Source organism: Kryptolebias marmoratus, linkage group LG14 (genome assembly GCF_001649575.2).
Source record: "Kryptolebias marmoratus isolate JLee-2015 linkage group LG14, ASM164957v2, whole genome shotgun sequence".
NCBI classification, from domain to species: domain Eukaryota; kingdom Metazoa; phylum Chordata; class Actinopteri; order Cyprinodontiformes; family Rivulidae; genus Kryptolebias; species Kryptolebias marmoratus.
In genome coordinates this window covers 23,153,209-23,173,380 of record NC_051443.1, presented here as the reverse complement: position 1 = coordinate 23,173,380, position 20,172 = coordinate 23,153,209, and the positions used below count along the sequence as shown (strand labels likewise).

General features: G+C 36.4%; 1 protein-coding gene and 1 long non-coding RNA gene across 4 annotated transcripts in view; one reads left to right on the top strand and one right to left on the bottom strand.

Moving 5' to 3' along the window:
• The window catches only part of lrrtm4l1 (leucine rich repeat transmembrane neuronal 4 like 1), a 53,582-nt gene extending 43,456 nt beyond the window's left edge, over nucleotides 1–10,126 (top strand). Inside the window, exon 3 of the mRNA XM_017425480.3 lies at nucleotides 9,298–10,126. Within this exon, the coding sequence (XP_017280969.1) occupies nucleotides 9,298–9,363 (66 nt within the window). The 3' untranslated portion in view covers nucleotides 9,364–10,126. The remainder of the gene's footprint in view (nucleotides 1–9,297) is intronic.
• LOC112450807 overlaps nucleotides 1–18,083 on the bottom strand; it is a 177,035-nt gene extending 158,952 nt beyond the window's left edge. For all 3 annotated transcript variants that reach the window (XR_005233984.1, XR_003039517.2, XR_005233985.1), the window contains exons 1-2: nucleotides 17,239–18,083; nucleotides 16,013–16,105 (exon numbers count right to left, since the gene is read on the bottom strand). This is a non-coding gene — a long non-coding RNA (uncharacterized LOC112450807). The remainder of the gene's footprint in view (nucleotides 1–16,012; nucleotides 16,106–17,238) is intronic.
• Between the last annotated feature and the right edge of the window lie 2,089 nt (nucleotides 18,084–20,172).

The following is a 20,172-nucleotide window of genomic DNA, read 5'->3' as shown; positions in this document are numbered from 1 at the left end:
ACGAATGAATTGTGTGGTTAAAGACTCGATAACTTTGATCGCAGAAATTTGATAACAAAGGCCAGCAGTTGTAATACGACTTGTGTAATCAGATATAAACGTAATTTCAATGGCAGAAGTTAGATGAAGAGGCCTTCCTGACAAAATTCAGTCATTATGTAAGAAAGAACAGGTCTTTAGAAGTGGGACTCTGTTGGAAGGTTATGAACTATTAAACTTACTGTTTAATAATTTTGCTTTACACAGCTAATGTGCAATGTGTCAATGGCTTTCCTTAATGCCCATTGGTAATATAGGACTTTATATGTTTAAATAGTAATAGTTCAAAACCATGATTTAAGTTAAGATTCACCACCACACGTGTCGCTTGCCACATGCTGGCTGGGACTCCTATAGAAGCAGGGCTGTGCGGGTAAAGTCATTCTTTATTTGTCTCCATGAGATGTGGCAACCCTCAGATCTTTTTACAATAGGCAAGATATTAACCCTTCTACAGAACCCAAATTCAAAAAGATCTTAATCATCATCAATTAAACTTTTTGTGTCACAAATAAACATTTCTAATATCTGTAAATTAGTCCCTCTAACACTAAATTTTTAGCAAATTCCTCTATACTGAAAAGCATTTAGTTTTGGATTTTAGTGAAATACGATTCAATCACCATCAACAGCGATTGCAGATCAGATGTAGAAATTGTGTAATCCCAACAAGTTCAGTCAATAACAACCGAACCTTTATGATTCTTGAAGACTTTTCTCATCTGAGCAGCCCTCTCAGTTTAAAACGGATAGACGCTTGGGTTCAAGCTTATAAACGATCGCTGGGCCATTCATCATGCAAGTTGTTTCACTGGCATGCAAATCACTGTTACTCCGATCCCTCCTGAGGGTCGTTAGGGTAGCCTAACAAGATAAATCACAAGATGAATAGCCCAACAGCAATATATAAGCTCGAAACTTTGTGTTCACCTTTGAATTGAGAATTCTCCTCAGATGAGAAGCAAAATGTCAGGAAGAAACAAAGTCCAGTTTCGTTCTGTTAATTAGTTAATTTTATCAGGTCTTGGATCGCTGAGAATCTGCACCTCCAAATTCAGTACAATTTTAACCTAGAAGTATGTGAAACTTTTCAAGACAAAATTGTGTTTTTAAATGGTTTTTTTTGCTGTTTTTTATATAGTGTAATAATGAAACCAAACAAGGAATATAATATATTATGCTAAATATTTTTTATGCCTAAAAGTTTTTTGATAACGTGGACGCTAATGTGAAACAATCGCCAGCTCAGTTTATTCTTGTATATGTTGTTGAGGACATTAAGGAGAATTTATTGCATGCAAGATGATATATACCGATAGGGGCTTATAGGAAATATCTGCCGCTCCAAATAGTGTCATCCGTCACCACTATAAATCACAGCCATCGTAAGTCATAATGCTCAAGCGTAGATGAACGCCCATGAGCATGCACGCCAGTAAATATGCTCACACACCGAAACATTTCATCAGGGCTGTGCTCAGTTTGCTCCCAGCCACAACTCACTGGACCAGATTTCCTCTGGGACAGCTCGAAGCGTTACCTTTAGACCACAGTGTTCATGTCTCACTTAATGCGTACACACAGAAAATTTCTCTCTTTTCAGCTTCAAATGACGAGAGAGCAGCTTACTCTCACTGGCCCACTTAGCTGCGGTTTAGTAAATCCTTTCTACTTCTGAAATACATTTTGTGCTGCTAAAGACAGAGAGGTAGTAAAGGGCAACTCCCCTAAGGACAGTCATTTTTTACTCCTTTCCACCCTAATATAAAATCATTATCCAACAATATTACACTTTCATATTTTTATGCAATAAAAATAAACTTAAATCCAATACAAACTAGATTCAAGGGTTATTAACAATAGTCCAGCTTTCATTTTGCTGATCATGCAGCAGTTTCATATCATGGCACTAATGATTCATTAGTGAGATTTCATTGATACAGTTTATTTTTTTCCTCCATCGATATCCTGCAAACTTCGTTGCCATTGCAAAGTTAGCATTTTAAATCCCAGTCATAAAGTATGGCTTGAGGTGAAATAGTGCACAAGCTGTCAAGATTATATATTCATATATTCATGCTCTCAGCACAAATATTAATCTGGGTACATATTATTTATGCGTTATAAAAGAAATGGAAATGCACAAATCGAGGAGAGCATTTGGTGCTTTTCTTTATATATTTCATGTTTTCAAATATTTGGAGAGGTAACCATGTAAAGCCTCTAGTGCTGCTTAAAAAAGCCAATTACCACAAAATAAATCCCCCATGATACAAATATTTCATCGTTAATATGGTATAATCTGTACTCAAACTTTGTTGCTGTGACCTTGACATAAATTTTATTTTTTTAACCTTTATTTAACCAGGCAAATCCCATTGAGATCACATATCACTTTATCATTTATCATTTAGGAAATGGTCTCAACTAGAATTGAACTTTAACTTTAATTAGAAAACAAACAAACTAATTTCTAGTAATTGGTTAAGTCAAAAAATAAAATAAACTGCAACAATAAAAAAAGTCCAATCAAAAAAAAACCTAAGAAAAAAAAAGCACAAGAGGTCAAGATGTCAAAGGAGGGTTTCACCTGTACAGGCCAATTTTTTTTCTTGTGGTAATTAAGTGTTAATTAGGAAAAACATTTTAAAAAAAAGCAGGTTATTTAATTTAACTCAAGTGGTGTGTTTTGAAGATTTTTTTTTTTAAATTTCATTCACTGTGATTCCAACAGCAAGGTATTCATTATTTTGTTTTAGATTTTCGTGGTTGATCAGCAATACCTTTTCCTGTTTCTTCTTTGAATTTAAAATGTCGCTTTTCATTCCTGTTATGTATTTTTCCAAATATCTTTGTTGGTTGTCCGTGGGTTCAGCGAGTCCACAATTACCTTCCAACGAGCACAGTGCCACATCGAGGATATGAAGTTTACACTTCATTTAAAGCAGCATAGCAGATGCCTCACTCAGAGCCTGTGATGATCGCTCTGACAAGTCATCTCTAATTTAAGGCGACATCTCCTCCGACCGGCAAAGAGAAACTCCTTCAGTGCTTGTCATCACTTTTACAAAGACTCATCACCAACAAATTGTCGGACCAATCTGCTGACTTGTTTCACTTTCACATTGGAAGTTTAAAAGGTCACTGTTTGTTTAAAGCAAAAAGAGTCGGAGTTACAACATCAAAGATTTAAATATTTTAGCTTACAATGTTTAATCAGCAAAAAAGGGAGTCATTTTCCATTTTCTTCCATTTATCTGTAGTTGTGTTAATAATAAGTGCAGGAGGCAAACCCAAACATCCCCTTCCAGCTCCTCCCAAGGTGTTCCCAGGCCAAAGAGAATACGGTAAATTATCCCTGAATAATACATGAGCCACCTCAGCTGACTCCTTATGACGATGAGGAGAGTTTCCTGGCCATGACAGGAAAAACCTCAAATCAGCAATAATTACACACATATATGTGCGAAATAAAAACATTATACTACAGATGAAACCAACAATATTACAACTTTAAAAATATAACAAACTAAAAAAGGAAAAGTTTTAGACTGTATGCACAAAGTCATTCTAAACCTTATGTCGCTGGTTGGTAAATAAAAAAAAATGCATCCAGATGTTTGCATATTTAGATTACTAAAACTTTGTTTAAATTCACTGAGAGGCATGCTCCTTCAGATTCAGGTAGTTTTGAAGCAGATTCAAAGAGTGTCTGGTCTATTGTGTTAAAAAAAACTGAGTATGCGATTGTGTTTGAGAGCTTAAGAGAAATTCAACCTGCCTGGTAGAGATCAAGAGCTCCTGAAGAAAGAGTTCTTCATTTTCTCTCATCTATAAACACAAATTACCCTCGCTGAGGTGCTTGAAGTTTGTTTGTGAAGATTAAAGCTCATTTATTTAAAAACAAATGAACATAAACCTGCCACCAGACACGTACTTTCACGGGTTAATCATTTAATCACAACCCCCGGACCTTATGTTCACGATTTCAGGTCAAACTGAATTCTCCTCTTGTTTAATTAAACACATTTTACTCAGAACCGACACGATCGCTCTAGATGGTGTTGTCTGTGCGTCTTTTCATGGTCTCTGTGGGGGAGAAAAGGGAACAGCTTCACACAAACCAGGCGGAGAAGTAGAATGGGGTGATTGGAGCACCGAGTGGAACAAGCTGCTTATGATCTCTTTGACAGTGGTACACATACAATATGTCTATGTTCGTTCCAGCTGTCCTGACTCAGAGCAGACTAATTATACCACTTTGCTTCTATACTAATTAGAACCGTAATTAAAACACATAAAAGGTGTTAGAGTGGAAAAGGAAAAATTTGCAAGCTGGATTTTTAAAAGCAGCAGAAGTGTAAAAGGGGTTATTTCTCCCTCAGAAGGAGGCCAGCATTTGTATTTTTGTCCATTTCTGTTGTGTAGGTTTGTAATATTGTTATAAATCAATGAATTTAATAGATAAAACATTTTATCACTTTCTCATTGTACTACGATCATAATGCCTGGACTAATTAGGTTGGTATAAATACAAATTTACTCGAAGATATTAAAAAGAAAAGTCGATTTATTTGGTTCTTCTTTGGAATTTGAGATGGTCTCACTTTTAACGAGTAAATGCTGTAGGATATTTCTCTAAGCCAGTATGAGTTTAACAAATTAAGTCAACAACTGATGCGTATCTGTCCTTCGTGACTTCAGTACCTAACTCTTAACTTTGGAACTAGCTCCATGTTACTTCCACCCTCGGAGCTAATTGGCCAAGTGTTAATCTTCACTTTGCACTCTTTGGATTGATTGTTTTCTCAAATGTGATAAAAGCAATTTCTTGTCCCAACTCTGGACTTTAAGTGCTGGAGATTGAAAAGTTGGTACATGCAGTTAGTAGATCAAATGATTCAGTTTGTTTTAAACTTCACTTTTTTTTCACCATCTCACTGGTTCACGTTTTACTCCGATTGGTTTTAGGCATGCACTGTTACATTTAGGAGGGAGAAAAAAGGCTTCATCTTCTATTCTTTACAGTAAAATGGCATTAGGAATTCAAAATAAAATATTAAACTTTCTAAAAAAAATGTAAAATGCATTGATATGTGTCAAATATATCCCTAAATTCTTCTTTTAGCTGCTCCCTTAAGGAGTCTTCACAGCAGACCATCTGCTTCCATCTGACCCCATCTCTGTCACACCAACCCTCTGCATATCCCCCATCACTACACGAATCTTCTGTGGTTTTGCTCGTTCCTACCTCTGGCAGCTTCATATTCTTCAGCATCCTGTCTCACATATCCACGATCCCTCCTCTGCACATGTTAAAACCACCTCAACCTCTCCAACTTTGTCTCCAAACAGCTCAGCCTGAGATGCCCTTTGGTAAGGGGCTCAGCTTCCAATCCGGTCCACCGTTTTGCTACTTTTAGCAACCATTCTGCTACATTTAGCTTTAAACCTGGCTACTAGCTTGTATTTTCACACGACTAGTTATTTCATCATTTGTGACAATGTGTCGGGGGACTGAAGAGGGGCGTGTATCAGCCAAGTCATATCAGTTTTAGGGAAAGTTGTCTAGTTTAAAACCCATCAGGAAAAATGCCAGATCCTGTTTTCATCCTTCCTTCAACAACTAGTAGAAGTTTGTTACAGAAAATAAATACAAAAAGTAAAATTGGCACAGTAGGCAACAGTTTCTTAGATAAACAAACAGTTTTTTTTTCTCTTTCCAAAGTTCTAAACTAATCTTTATTTTCAGTCTGCATTTTGTCACCTTTCAGATGCTTTCTAGATTTTAATTTTGGCAGCTTTTATGGCCGGTGCTTTGCTGTGCTCTGATGATAAAGGTAATTTGTTATAGTGTAGCATCACAAGTTTTATAAAAATCTTTGACAGTCAATTACTAAAATGAAGGCAGCAAAAAAGTGAATGTGTTCCTCTTCAAATTATTTCACACATCAGGACTTAAAGACAGTTCAGATCTTTTGAAGTGGTTAAGCCGTAACAAAGTCTTAAAATGAACAGCAGTGAATGCCGTATTACACAGTATCATTTTGTTTCCACAGAATTAAGCCAAAAGTACATAAGTAGTGGGAAAGTAGTAGCCTCTTTTGCTCCAGTGGAAGTACTTGTCCATCTATGCTAAAAATACAACCTTTTTTTTGTAAAGGTGGTGGATTTCACTGGGCTGCAGTTGTTGGAGACTAGTGGGCATCTAAAACTTGGTTCAATATTGTAAAAAAAAAAAAAAAAATCTGATTGATTCTGAGTGTTGGCAACCAAGTGACATTGTGACCTGCACATACCAGTTATACCATTGCTTTGTCCTCATCGGCATCTTGTTCTTTTAAAGATTATAGAATATTTTGAAAATAGATCTAAAGGTCCATGCCTATTTTCCAAGAATTTAAGCTTTTCTGAAACTACTATGCATTATTACAAAAATATCCATCCAGCAATAACTCCAGGAAGGCCCACCATTATCTTAGTGTTTTACTACGTTCTGGAGCCTGGAATGTTTTAAAGCTATTATATAAAGTATAATTACAGTATATCCATTATAGAAGACAAAAAGGTCTGTTAGTATCAGTGCATGCCCCATTACAGTTACAGTGCTGTAAATTATGTTTAAGTATTTTACAATAAAAACAGTGGGTAGACACCTCTTTCCCACTTGATTTCTTTTAAATCTTGCATGTCTACCTTCAAAGTGTGCTGTGTACTTTTACTTTAGTGCCTCTGTTCTCGTGTGCTCGCGTTCACAGCACAGCCTGAGATTCGGCTTTTGATTTGTTACAGTTTTGTGCTCGGTTGCAATTGTCTAAGGTATGACAATTTGTGCAGCAGTCTTCCCCTCACACGCATCCACCTGAGAGGAAGATAAAGAGTTGATTGAAGACTTGTCAGCCCAGTTGATAACACTTAAATCAAAAGTTCTTCTCAGGGCGCAGTTGACTGAGCTCTGTGTTGCAGAGACGTGCTTCAAACTGACAACAATCTCAGCTCGAGCAACAAAAGAAGGAAAAAAAAAAAGAAAAGCTGAGCCAGGATTGTTTTGAAAAGGTTTAGAAATTGCTTATCACAACAAAACTCTGTACTTATTTTGGGTAAAACAGTTCTGTCTGACCTGTATCCATGCCAAAAAAATAAAAAGTCATGAAAGTTAAGAGAACGTTAGAGAGGTTTACTCAGAAGTATACTTGAAAGAGAAGGCTGATTGCACCTCTAGAACAAAATGTCAAAATCGCTCGCTAATTTGCAACATTTTAACAATTATTCTGTGGGAAAACCCTGACATTTAGAGGTGCCGGTTTATTCACCCACCACTGTTGGCGAATATGTTCTGTGATCTAAATTATCTTGTGAAATTTATTCTACACCTCTCAGAGTGATTACTCTGGTCAAATCATGTTTTTGATAGCAATGTTGTTTATTATAATGGTATTAAGCTGCATGAATACAGAGAATTACATTTACTTTAAATATTTTACTGTCAAATCACTTACTGCCTGTTTTCCCTTTAAATATTTATAAATTTAAACTATTTTATATCATCAACTTAATACATTATAAAACATTTTCTTCAGTTGCACGCCATACTGACTTCAATATACTGAAACTGACTTTTACTAGAGCTGTCATTTGCAAATAAATAAAATCTGGGTGCGCTTTACAATTAAACAAAAACAGTGATGTTCAGATAAAGTCTAGCATTACATGAAGAAATGCATATCACCTTTGAGGTATTTTGCTGATAGACACAGTTGACTTCATTAGTCAGTGACAACGTTCTGAAAACAGATTCTGCAATCAGCTAGTGCTCAAAGTGTAATTTGGGGATGACTTCCAGCTACTACTACGCCAAGTTTTAGCTCAAAATCTGTAAAATTGCCTCAGTAATTGCCATTTTTGTGTTTATTAAGGTGGCTTAGCTATGGCAGCCAAATTGAATGTGGTTGACTCTAAAAGTTAAATGGTAGATGTTCATCCAATAACTGAAAAAAGTCCATCCAGTGGTATCACTACTACATAAACACACACACACACACACACACACACAGATCCATAAGCGTCAGCTGTCAAATGATCCAGATCCCAGAAAAAAGCCAAAATTCTGCCTTACTGTTTTGTTTATGTGCGTTTGTTGTATTGACAACATAAAACCCAAGCAGCAACAATTTATAAGGCAAGTTCATTCCACAGGAGCTTCAATCATTTCCGGTTAGAGAACCTGAGGACCCGAGCTGAAGTGAAAGGTTATAACAAGTCAGAGATTTTCTGAGGAGCTTGACTATACAAAGCCCTGAAGGTGAACACCAACATATTAAAGTGATTTCTAAAAGCAACAGGTAACCAGTAAAAATGTTCAAACAGGAGTCATGTGAGCTCTTCCCTTGCAGCATTTTGTAACAGCTGAAGACCTTTAAAGGCAAGTAAAAGTACAAGTAAAGTGACAATGCAATATTCTAAAAGAAATAAAAAATTTAAAGCATGGATAAATTTCTTATTTTTTTGTTTAAATGTCAAGAGATGACCTGATTAAGTTCCTCACATCTGACTGAAATAGAGTCAAAAAGACCAATCTGTTGACTGATTTGTAACAATGCTGTGAGGTGCAATTATTTACCCACACTATCTTTTCATTTCAGATTATAACTGAAGGTAGCTTAAAGTTATAATTTCCCCATGCTAGTTTTAAATGTCCTACAAGCAGTCAAGTAAATTTATGAAAAAGTACTGTTAAATGTCATCTGCAATAATGTGGTAGAAATACTACTAAACTTGTAAAATAAATGACACTGAGAGAGAATATAAAGTATAAACAGAACTGACCCCAAATCAGAGCCTTGAGGTACCCCATAACAGGTCAGGCATGATCTGATTAATATAAAACTTTGGAGGTAAATTTGGAAGTACGTGAAACTTGATCTACGGCAAACAAAAAAACATGACATTTTCAGGTGTGCAAAAATTATCTTCTTAAATTATCATTTAATTATTGTTTTCAAAATTCATAACAAGCGAGACCTTTGGGAAGTAACCATCACAGCCTTTTAACATGTCTAACCACTTGGGATTTTATCAGTTTAATTGCTTTTCTTTATTTCCTTTGCCGGCACTGTCACAGTCCTGTTAAAGCATTAATGAATCACTGAGCACTGCAATTAATTTGACATTATTACCACCAACTGCCTAACTAGCAGAGAGCAGCTGTTAAATTGAGTTAACTTTTGTCTCCCCCCTCCCCCCTTTCTCTTCCTGCAGAATGAGTACACGTGCCCACGCCCCCTACCTGGTGCCTGGTTAGGTGATGTGCCTACAATCCATTAAATCTCAGAAAGAACTTCTTCTGGACTGTGCAACAAATCACAGAGACGTATGCAGAGGAACTAACCAGGATCTTGTCATTCCAATTTAAGGAGATATTTAAACAACAATGGACCAGAAGAAAAAGGAGATGATGCTATTTTTCCCCTCCCCCCTTCAGATTTTATATCTTTTTTGTTGGTTTTTGGTCCTCAGCTTTGGCACGTTCCATGACGCTCACAAAACAAACACTGAGGTTTGTGGACCTGCTTTCCCAACGAAAGGAGAACAGCAGAGCCTTACAAGACAATTCCCAGAAGGAATGGTTATAATAAACTGGAATCTTTTTGCAAAAATACCATAATTATCTCCATGAGGACAACTTGGCCGTGTACAATAAATGTGAAGGCAGTGAATCACCAGTCAAAACATCAAAGATGGCACTGCAGTGTGTAATTTAAAGTGGGATTCTATATTTTGAATTCATATAAAGCATCAATCTATAATTTTTCAGTACCTTTTTTAAGAAAAATGAATCATTATGCTATGATGGTGCCTCACTGGAGCAGAAAAGCTACACAAAGACTCCTGAGCACCTGTCAGTAAAGAGGAATCCACTTTGTCTGGTGAAAATCAAGTTCGCAGCAGCTGGAAATATTGTTTGAAGCTTGTGAAAATGCAGTTTGTTTTCTTTTTTTTTTAATGGGGTGTTTCCTAAATTCTTTTTAAATGCAAATACACTTCAATAATCCAGTATAATTTGAGGACAATACGAGGCAAGAGTTTAGGGGGGGGGGGGGGAGAAGCTCTAATCAGTGATGAAAATGTAATTTCCTGCAATTCTAATGTTGTTGATAATGTTGTTGTACTTTATGAATTTATGTTTGCACACCAAATACCAAAGAGCCAATTGGATCTTTGTTTGCTTTTGGCTCACCTTTACGTATGTCAGAACTGATCCGAGATTTGTCTTTTTTTTATTATTTTTATTTTTTAGGACAAATCTACAAAATACGCAAAGAAGCCTCAACTCCTTTCATGTCCAGCAGTGCTCTGCAACTGAAGTGGCTTTTTTTTTTTTTTAAAATATGTGCAACATGTATGTCTTTGTGAATAAATGATCCTGCAGCAGCAGGAAGCTCTTGTCTGAAAGTTAACTGTCAGTACTGCTTTACATTGTACAACCTTTCTTTAATACATGCCTCACTTTCTTTAGAATAATCACCCAGTTTGCCCCTCCCCCCAAAACACTACATGTGTTGATGTGCACGGTTCTGGGTGGGCTTGTGTTTTGTTTTGTTTTTATTATTATTGTTGTATTTGAGACTCACTGAGTAGTGGATTGTTCATTTCAACCTTTAAATGTAACATTTCTACAAAAGGAAAATAATTTTCTAATGTAAGTTTCTGCTTTACCCCTGGAATTTCTTGATACTTAGTAAGCAGCAGTATCCTTTGTTCACTTTCAACAGTACGTTTTATAATTAAAATGATGACTTTACTGGTGAGCAATATTAATTGGTCGAATTAAAATATTCATTGATCCTTTTCTTGCGTTCTGTGTACTTTTCCATGTCTCCATTTACAGTGGAAACGTGCCGCGTTCTCCCCGTAGATCTCCCTCTGAAGAGGCTGTCACATCAACATTAGCCTCATTAATTTAGAGAGCAGATCATTGATCTCTGTTCGACCGTTCTGTTCACGGTGACGCTCACTGCGGGTCCCACCAGCCCTCTAATTATGCTTCCTGTGCAATGTGTTGCATGTCGCAGGAGGGGGGCCGCGACTTAGCTAATTTGCTCCATGTTTGCTGCTCTTGGAACATGTCAAGCTGTCAGCTCAGAGGTCCAGATGGCCAATCTGTCCAGCACTCACTGTGGTATTTTCACATACTCCTCACTACCTATGTCCCTTCCCTTCTATGTTTTTCCCTCGTTCGTGCTTTTTGTCGCTCTGCGGGGCACCGGCATCTCGCTCGATTTGAGTTTTCTCCCGATTATCGTGACATCATTTCTGCCTGGTCCGTGCCTCCACGCCACCTGTCTTCAAGGGTCACTTCATTCACATTACTAAAAAACAAAAACAGTTTTCCTTTTTTTGCCTTCTAGACAAGCAAATTGGCTGCCGTTTTGCACTCGGCTGCCCAATAAAATAATGGACATTTTCATCAAAAACTTAGCATTTTGTTTTGCAGGGCTGTTCTGCAACAATGCATTTTAAAAAGCCACAAGTTTGGTGTACTAAGGATGTGGCATTTCCACTCCACCACCAACTCATTTTTGGGAAAAATGCACCATTAAGATCAGATGAAAAGGCTGGCATTTAAGTATGAGTTATCCAAAGTAACTAGTATTTTTGTGTGACTACTTGTGTTTGGGAAAAAGACCTAAATGGCTTTCTTAAAATATTCTTGCCTGGAAATGAGAATATGAGAAGATTTAAGTGTGAAAATGTACAATCTCATTGTTAATTGTTGCTGTCGAGACACCGATCAGCTGATCTATACCAGGTAAGTCATGCATTTGCTGCATGTTCCTTGAAGTGACATTTCAGCACTGTAGGATCAAATCCTTGTATATCTATTTTTCATACTTTATATGTTTTTGCATAAAGCAGCTCTACTGCTCACTCTTTCCATTTGTCTGTTGTTTTATGGATGGCTAACCAATGAAAAATGTCCAAATAAGCTTGTGAACTTTAACCACACTGTTTAGTTAATGAAAAGTAATCTGAACAGGGTTAAGCTTTTTAAGCTTAAAAAAGTTGTGTTCTTGTAAACAAGGCTTCTGCTCTAAAAACATTTTCAGCTTGCTATGATTATCCTGATCTATGATAAAGATGGAACCCTTTTGTTTGATTTGCATGTCAAAATAATTTTTAATTTACACAAGAACAACTTTTCTAGGTGAAAACAATATATGCCATTAGAAATAAATGTAAAATTGTTGTCATGAGCTTCATTATGACAAGCAGATAACTTAAAAAAAAGCAACTGCGTCAGGATTGATGTTAAGACTCTGCTATATGAAAATGGCTGAGTAAGTCAGGATCTCATTGCCATCTTCAATGAGAGCTGCAAGGAAAAAGCCCTCATTATTGCTAGAAATCCCTCTCACCCCTATCGTGTACTGTTTAACCTCTAGCCATCTGGAAGACCATCATACTCAGTTATATGAAGAACAACCAGAATGCAAAGCAGCTTCATCCACACACAATGAGGCATCCAACTCCCATTACCATGCAGATTTTTGTTCTTTTAAAATGCTGTTTAAATACAGATGAAATGACAACACATTATTTGAAACCAGTCAAGATTTTTATGAAACAATCTTGTTTTCGGGTGACGTTGGAAACCAATTTATCAAATTGTAAAAATCAATCATAATTAAAAAATTTAGATGCAGTTTGACAATTGTGAACCAGTTTTCACTCTTTGAGCAAGTCATGCATGTTGCACACATGTGTGTTTATTATCATCCCATGTATTTCTCCAACTCTCTTCCCCTCAGCACTGCTCCTTATGATCGCTGCAACTCGGCCAGCATGAAGAGAGGCAGCTCAGACAGGGCTGTATGCCGGAGAGCAGACACCATGCATAATTCATGTGACTTGGGCTCCCAGTTGACCCGTGTCCAAACAGTTGGCAGTCCACAACACTTATACAGAAAGGCCCCGAGAAGAAGATGTTAAACTATAAGGAAAGTAAACGGACATAAGATTCATCAAGCCGCTCCCGATACTGTAAACAAATCACCGTTCAGATTTCTGCTTCTTATCTCAGAGCAGGTGAGGTTTTTAAAAACCGTTTTAAAAAAATCTGAAGTATGTCTAAAACCAGATCACTCTACTGCACATTACAGTGAAGATCACAAAAATAAACACACAGACTGTAGAAAACTTGCCAACCTTTAGACAGACTTGATTGGAGCACAAATAAAAAGCTTAACCCTGTTCAGCCTTGATGTATGTTGTTTCATTACTTGGAAGACTTTTCTTATTGGCAACAACATGCAGGAAAACAGCAAAACAAGGTTTTTGATTCCCACGTTCCTCCTCCTACTCCTCCTCCTCCTGGCCTTCGCTTCAAACAAATGTTCCACGAATAACTTTGTCGAACATCACTGCAGCTGACTCACAACTGAGTTGTTCTTTTTGAGGGAAGCAAAATTTGTCAGGACACCGTTTTCTTTCTTAAAGCAATGTTTCTAGGAATGACTCAATCTCCAGTTTAAAAAGTTCAGATCTCACTTTAAATCTGTTACATCAATTAAACTGTGGAAGCAAGTTTACAAGACTGTCTGTTAGAAAAACACCAGCTTTCCTCTGTGAACACATGGCTTTTTTTTTGTTGTTGTTTTTTTTGCGTAAGCACTCAGCATTTCAAAACAGTCACATAGCAAGAGCAGTCAACAGATTATCTGCTTCCACCATCTGCGGAACAGGGGGACTGCAAAGTTTATGTTGAGATCATCTTTTTTGCAGTCGCTGTCAGATGCTTGTCAGAAGCTGATGATTCCTGTTTACAAAACTCTCCTAACAAGAGCAGCCATCGGTATCCTATAAACCAAACAGCTAATCCTGAGAAGAGGTCCTCACTATTTATCCACTTCCACAGCCAGAAACAACTTTCAAAGCTACTGTTACATGAAGAAAAACTTTCTTCCAGAATTTATTTTAAAGAAATTGTAAAAATTAACTTATCAGCAACTGATAACAGAGATAATAGCTGATTTTCAGTGATCCAACTCTCACTGCATAGATAAGGTTAATGCAGATTACACACAGTTTATCTTATGTTGCACTTCTGTGTTAAGTAAGCAGAGATGTATTAACCTATTATATAGAAATTCTTTATCTGTGACAACATCAACAGCCTCCATATGGCCTCTCCTCAACAAAGGAACTCCATCCACTTCAGGGAAAATGTTATCTGCAACAACATGAACTGGAATACATAAATCTAGGCCGAATAATCCACCTGAGAAGAAGCCCTAAAGCGTGGCAGCAGCTGATAATTATCGTACATTTTTCGGCAATGCATGCCTTGGAGCAGAAGGTTTCCTTTTATGAAACGCCATGTACTGTAGCATTAACAAGCAGCAGATGACCATTAGTATCCAAGAATGAGTCCAAGGTTGGGTGGACTAAAACAGGCTGCATGGCGCAAAAACAAAATAAGAATAACGAAAAAGATTAAGGTAAGTTTTCTCACGAGTGCATTACTTCTAGCTGGTATAGTTCTGCAATTATTTTGCTAAACGAAGTATTGACAAAACATGAATGTATGTACCTCTGCTACAAAAACTAAGTATCCCATTATAGTGTGAACTCATTATGTGCAGCAGTCAGGTTTACAATCGGCCAAAACAAAAGCTTCCAGTGGCTTAGAATACATACGGGCATAATGTGGACATTCAGCCCTCAGCATCTTCAAATACCAACTTAAAACTTAATAAAAAGTTGTTTTTTATTAATTAATCTTGAGGTAAATAAAAAAAAGTCTGTACTGCTTTTATACCAGTTTCCAGCAAAGACTGATGCACGCTCATATTTTTAGTCAAAATATGCCAAAAGAAGTTTTACTGACAGAATTAAATAAAAAATGACAACTTCAATTAGAATAGAAACTTAAACAAGAGGTAAAATTATTGTCACAACTGTTGAAACCTTTGCTGTTTATTATGCTGAAAATGAATGATTGAGAGTGACTGAACTAACTCTCAGCATGTCTGCCTGAATAAATTTTATCACCTCCAAGGAGGTTGTGTTTTCGGTCGTGTTTGTTTGTTCATCTGTCTGTCCGTCCGTTTGTTCGGCTTTCAGCAAGATTACTTGAAAACTAACAAACAGATTTTGATGAAATTTTCAGGAAATGTTAGACAAAATAAGCCATAAAAGTTTGGTAGTGATTTGGATAACAATCTGGATCCTACAGTTTTCTTAATGACCCTACAGCCTTGCACCCTCCAAGGGCTTTTAGAAATTTATTATTTGAGCAAACAAACACTGAAGAATCAGCAGTTTGCTGCATGCTGTCCTCCAAGCAGAACCAGGGAAGCTTCTTTTAACAGTTTGTTTTGAAAGATAAAAATGATGACTTGGCCACTGCTGGTGTACAACATACTGTATTGTAATAGTGATTTTACAGTTGTGGACATTACTTATGTTATGTGAACTAATACACGCCTTCCCCCTCAATACCACAGATGCTGGCTTTCATGCTGTACAACGATAACAAACCAGATGGTCCTAGTCCCCTTCAGCTCCAGGAATATAATGTTCATGAGTCCAAAACCTTTAAATATGGATTCATTAGATCAGACCACTGGACCGTTTACCCATACCCCCCTCAGTGGTAAATAAGCTAAAGCCTGTGGTAAATGTTAGAACCCAATAATTGAACAGATCACAAAAAATAAAATAAACTAATCAGTTAATTTTCTGTCTACATATCATCTGGCCAGTCACTTCCTACTTCCTCTCCACCTGAAAACAAACCAGTCTGCTGGCACAGAGCCAGAGTTTTAACAATATCTCATAGACCTTCCCCAACAGGACAGGGCATCCCCGTTGAATTATAGAGTTCAAATTATAAAAATATATAAGAACTACTTATGTTTACTATGGTTGTGTCTTTTGCAACGTCAACAGCTGGTCTGTGTGTTGTTCTTACTGGTTGAGGTCTTCTTCCCTCATCTGATCAGGGTTCTGTTGATCTGCAGCCGTGTGGAGCATCTTCTTTCACAGCAGCTGAAGTATTGTTGCTCTGTGAGGAAAAGCAAGTGTAGCTTTATGAAAATGTCTAGCATATGAATGCACAATTTAGTTGTGGAACTGTACATATACTTGTAGCTTGAGGGTTGGTTAAAGACCAAAAAGCCTATATTAAACTGCAAAGTGGAGTTCACCGAAGCAAGCAGCCACTGCCGGCTAAATGTCCTCTATTTGTAAAATGACAGGAAGCAAATAAATTCCCTCATGAAAAACATGAACAAAAGTTTGGAAAAGTCTCATTTATTAAAAAAAAGCACAGCACAGGCATGATTGATAGCCATTAGAGAATATCACAAAAGCAAACAAAGAGAGAACAAAACACACATACAAACATGGCTGCAGTCCTCAATTACGGGCTGTTAAAGTATGTTTTTTTGGACGGTAAGTGAATTATCTCACAGCATCCCCACGGCCAGCCGCAGAACAAGCACATCATCTCATCTAAAATAAAAACATTAAAATAAAATGGAAAACAAAAACTTTTACAGATATCAGGATGCAGAGGAGCAGGTTTCTCCAGTCCCGAGTTTTCCCCCCCATCTGCATTTGTCTGATAAGCATCCAAAGAGTTATTACAAGTGACTTTTATGACATCTGTGCACCGGATCCGATAAAAAGTAGAGAAAACCATTTAACTAAAACATGGAACCTATTATTAATAAAGCCAGGTAGGCATAAAAGATATGGGACTTAAATCTACGTGGACGCCTATAAAAGAGAACCTACGATTTCTGTCAAATACCTCTTTAGAAATTATTTCCTTTTACAACAGCTGCAAATCATGTAATCTGCAGGTTTTAAAATTAAAAAGATAAAAGCATTTATACGTAACGGCAGAGCTGAAGACTAGCCACCAGACAAGACTGACAGTTAAGTTTTCATTTATACAACATAAATCTGTCAAGCTGCTGCCGGGCGAAGACCTGAGATCCTTATTTGAACTTTTTCTTCACATAGAAAATCTCAACCTATCTGAGTCATGGAAGCTGCTAAGACATACATAATTGAGGGAAAGTAAACACCTTTATTTAAAAAAATAATAATAAAGAAAAATAAGATGTTTTAAATTTCTCTAAACAATAACCTTAAGGGAGACAAATGATTACTTTGTGCAGAAAGTCTTACCTGAGGTAAATGACCCTTCTGGCACTGCTGCTGCATTCATGGATGTTTAGTTATATTTTATGCTTTCAGGCTACAAAAAGCAGGAAAAAGCCTAATTTAGCTGCTTATATGAGGATGGCTTACTAGGAAAAACATATAGTTGCCTCACAAGTCAGTTGTAATGATGGTGCTGGCACTGGAAATACAAGTTTATGGCTTTAAGGGCAAAACAAGGAGCCAAAAGCAGGATTCATTGGAGGCAAAGTCTTACTTTTTTTTTTTTTTCCAAAATTAATGTGCTGCAGGGCAGGAAATCCAAATAAAATAAATAAATCTTAAGCACTAAATAAAATAAAAAGGGAACCTGTATTCCATGATGTGGCACAGAGCAAGAAAAAACAAAATCTTTACTGAGGGAACAAACGAGCTATGAGGAACAGGTGTGTGAGCGGTAATTAGCAGAGGCCAGGTGTGTGGGACAGGAGCAAACACAGGAAGTATCCTTTCAAAATAAAACAGGAAATGAGGCATTTCTTGTTGGTGTAGGAATGTGCAGCTAACCACAATGCAGAAAATACAGGAATAAACAAAAGCATTAACCATAAAAACATAATTAGGCTGTCTACAAAACTGTCTAAATAAAAAAAAAAAAAAAAGATTTACGTTCAGAAAAAATGTTCTGTTGACATAGAAATTCAGGTTTTATAAGACAGCAAACAATCAGATCTTCTTATTATGGCAGGTAATCATTTAATTGCTTGAGTGTTTGTTAGCAAAATATCTTATGAACCACTGGGAAATTTTTTTTATTAAACTCCCAGAAGGTAATTATTGGATGTACCTCTACAACAGATTGACCTCTAACGTTTGGCATCAATCCCATTCAAGATGGCTGCCACAGCTAATCAACCTTAGCTAATGCAGAATATATATAACTCAGTCAGTTTTCAAGATATTGAGCTACAATTTGGTGTGATAACAGCTGACCGTAATCTCCAACACATGATCTGAGTACAAACAGATCAAATGGGATGTTTGTTATAAACTTTGACCATAACTGTTTGAGTCAACCCTGTCTGTTAGCAAAATATCTTATGTATCACTGCACAGATTAGTGTAAATATTTGTCAAAAATATGAAAAACATGCTATATTTTAAACCATTTTAGGCTACTTGTATAAAGTCATAGCAGAAATCAAGTCAACCGCTTCCTATTGATTTCACAAGCTGTAGGACACAAAAAAGACATTTATATCCACACAAAACAGAAGACAACAAAAGTCCCAGTTAAACTCCTTCAATATCCTGACACAGAAACATTAAACAGTCAGAGCTACAACATGGTTCACATCACTGATCCCATGAATACCTTCTGCTAGCAGCCATGTTCTTTTATCACTAATCATGTTGTAGCAAATCGCGGATTTATAATCTCAGTCTATTATAAACCATTTCTTGGAAAACCTCTGACTTGACAACAGTAGTAGAGATCAGAAAATGAGCCGTTTTGTATCCGAGGTCTTATATAAGAAGTTGCTGAAGACTTCTGAGGTTTTTGTTCCTCTAAAAAAAGCTATTTTGAAGCAAAGAAGCCAGACTTTTGGTGGATTATGCAACTTGACAGTGGGATTAGGAGTTTAGGTGGCTACAGTGTTGTTAGGTTTGAACAGCAGAGAAAAGAACATTTACAAAGAATGCCAGTGGTCGGGATTAACGTGCTCATTTGATGCACATTTTTGTAAATTTGGAACTAATCCTGAAAACTTTTCCTTTTGTGTCTCTGCAGGCAGGACTTTTTTTTTACTACAGGTAGGCAGTCTTCAAGAAAACAACATGAACACCAAAAAGAAAACCCACTGGTATTTCATATGAACATTAAATAATTTAGTGTTAAAAAAAGAAGACATGATGGAGAATATTATGAAAGGTGTCAGGGAAACAGTCTGGGAGGATCACGAAGAGCTAAATTTGTAGGAATAAAATTGGAGTGGCTGTCCAAACAGGATGACACAAACTTAAGCCTAATGCTAGACTCTGTCTTATATAACCCAATGTTTTATTCTGCCATCGTGCAACAGCAGGGAATATATTAAAGTGAAGATCTACTAAAATATGACAGGTTCAGGCAAGCAACTATGTTCCTCATCGCAATAAAATTGGTCTTGTCTGCTGACGTTTTTTAATGGTCTGACTAAAGCAAAATAACTAAACAAACAAAAAAAAATGTAATAAAATTCCACAATATGAACAGCTCAGTATGGCAGCTTCATTATATAAATAGTTTGTGTTCTGGTGGAAAACACCATTAAAAGAAATGCAGTGGAGTCTTACAGCATTCTGTAAAATAGGTAATTTTTATAAAATAGTGGAACAAAAAGTTGATGATTGCCCCAATCAGCAAAATAAACATGCAGTAAAACTTTTGCTGAAATATTTTACTTTTATAGCCACAATTATCTGAGCTTGTCCTAATTTAATAACCTTTTTTGAATGATGATCTTTTATCACATTTCTTTGTGAAAACAGTCCTAATGTTCTACCTATTAAAAAAGCCTTTTGAATTGCTAATTGCTGCACTATCAATGTGCTAATGATTTTAAAAATATTTTTCTCTTGGCACTTTATTAAAAAAGTGAAAAAAATAGCCTTGAGAGTATAATTCCCGTTGAACACTCAATGTTTTTAATTTTTCATTTAAATAATTACCAGGACTTTATTAAATCTGATGCAGTTGTAATTGGTCGGACTTACTGACTTCTTATATTTACAAAAATTCAGAAAAGCAATCAAATTCACAAAATAATGTGTTTATTTGGTAACATGTTGATAAGAATTGTTGTCAAATACAAAAATGCAAAGGAGAAATTAAACAAAAGTTTTAAAAAAAATTGTTTTATTGGCAGGTTAACACAGCAGCATTCTAAATAAAGCCAAGTTAAAAATATTCAAAAGTAC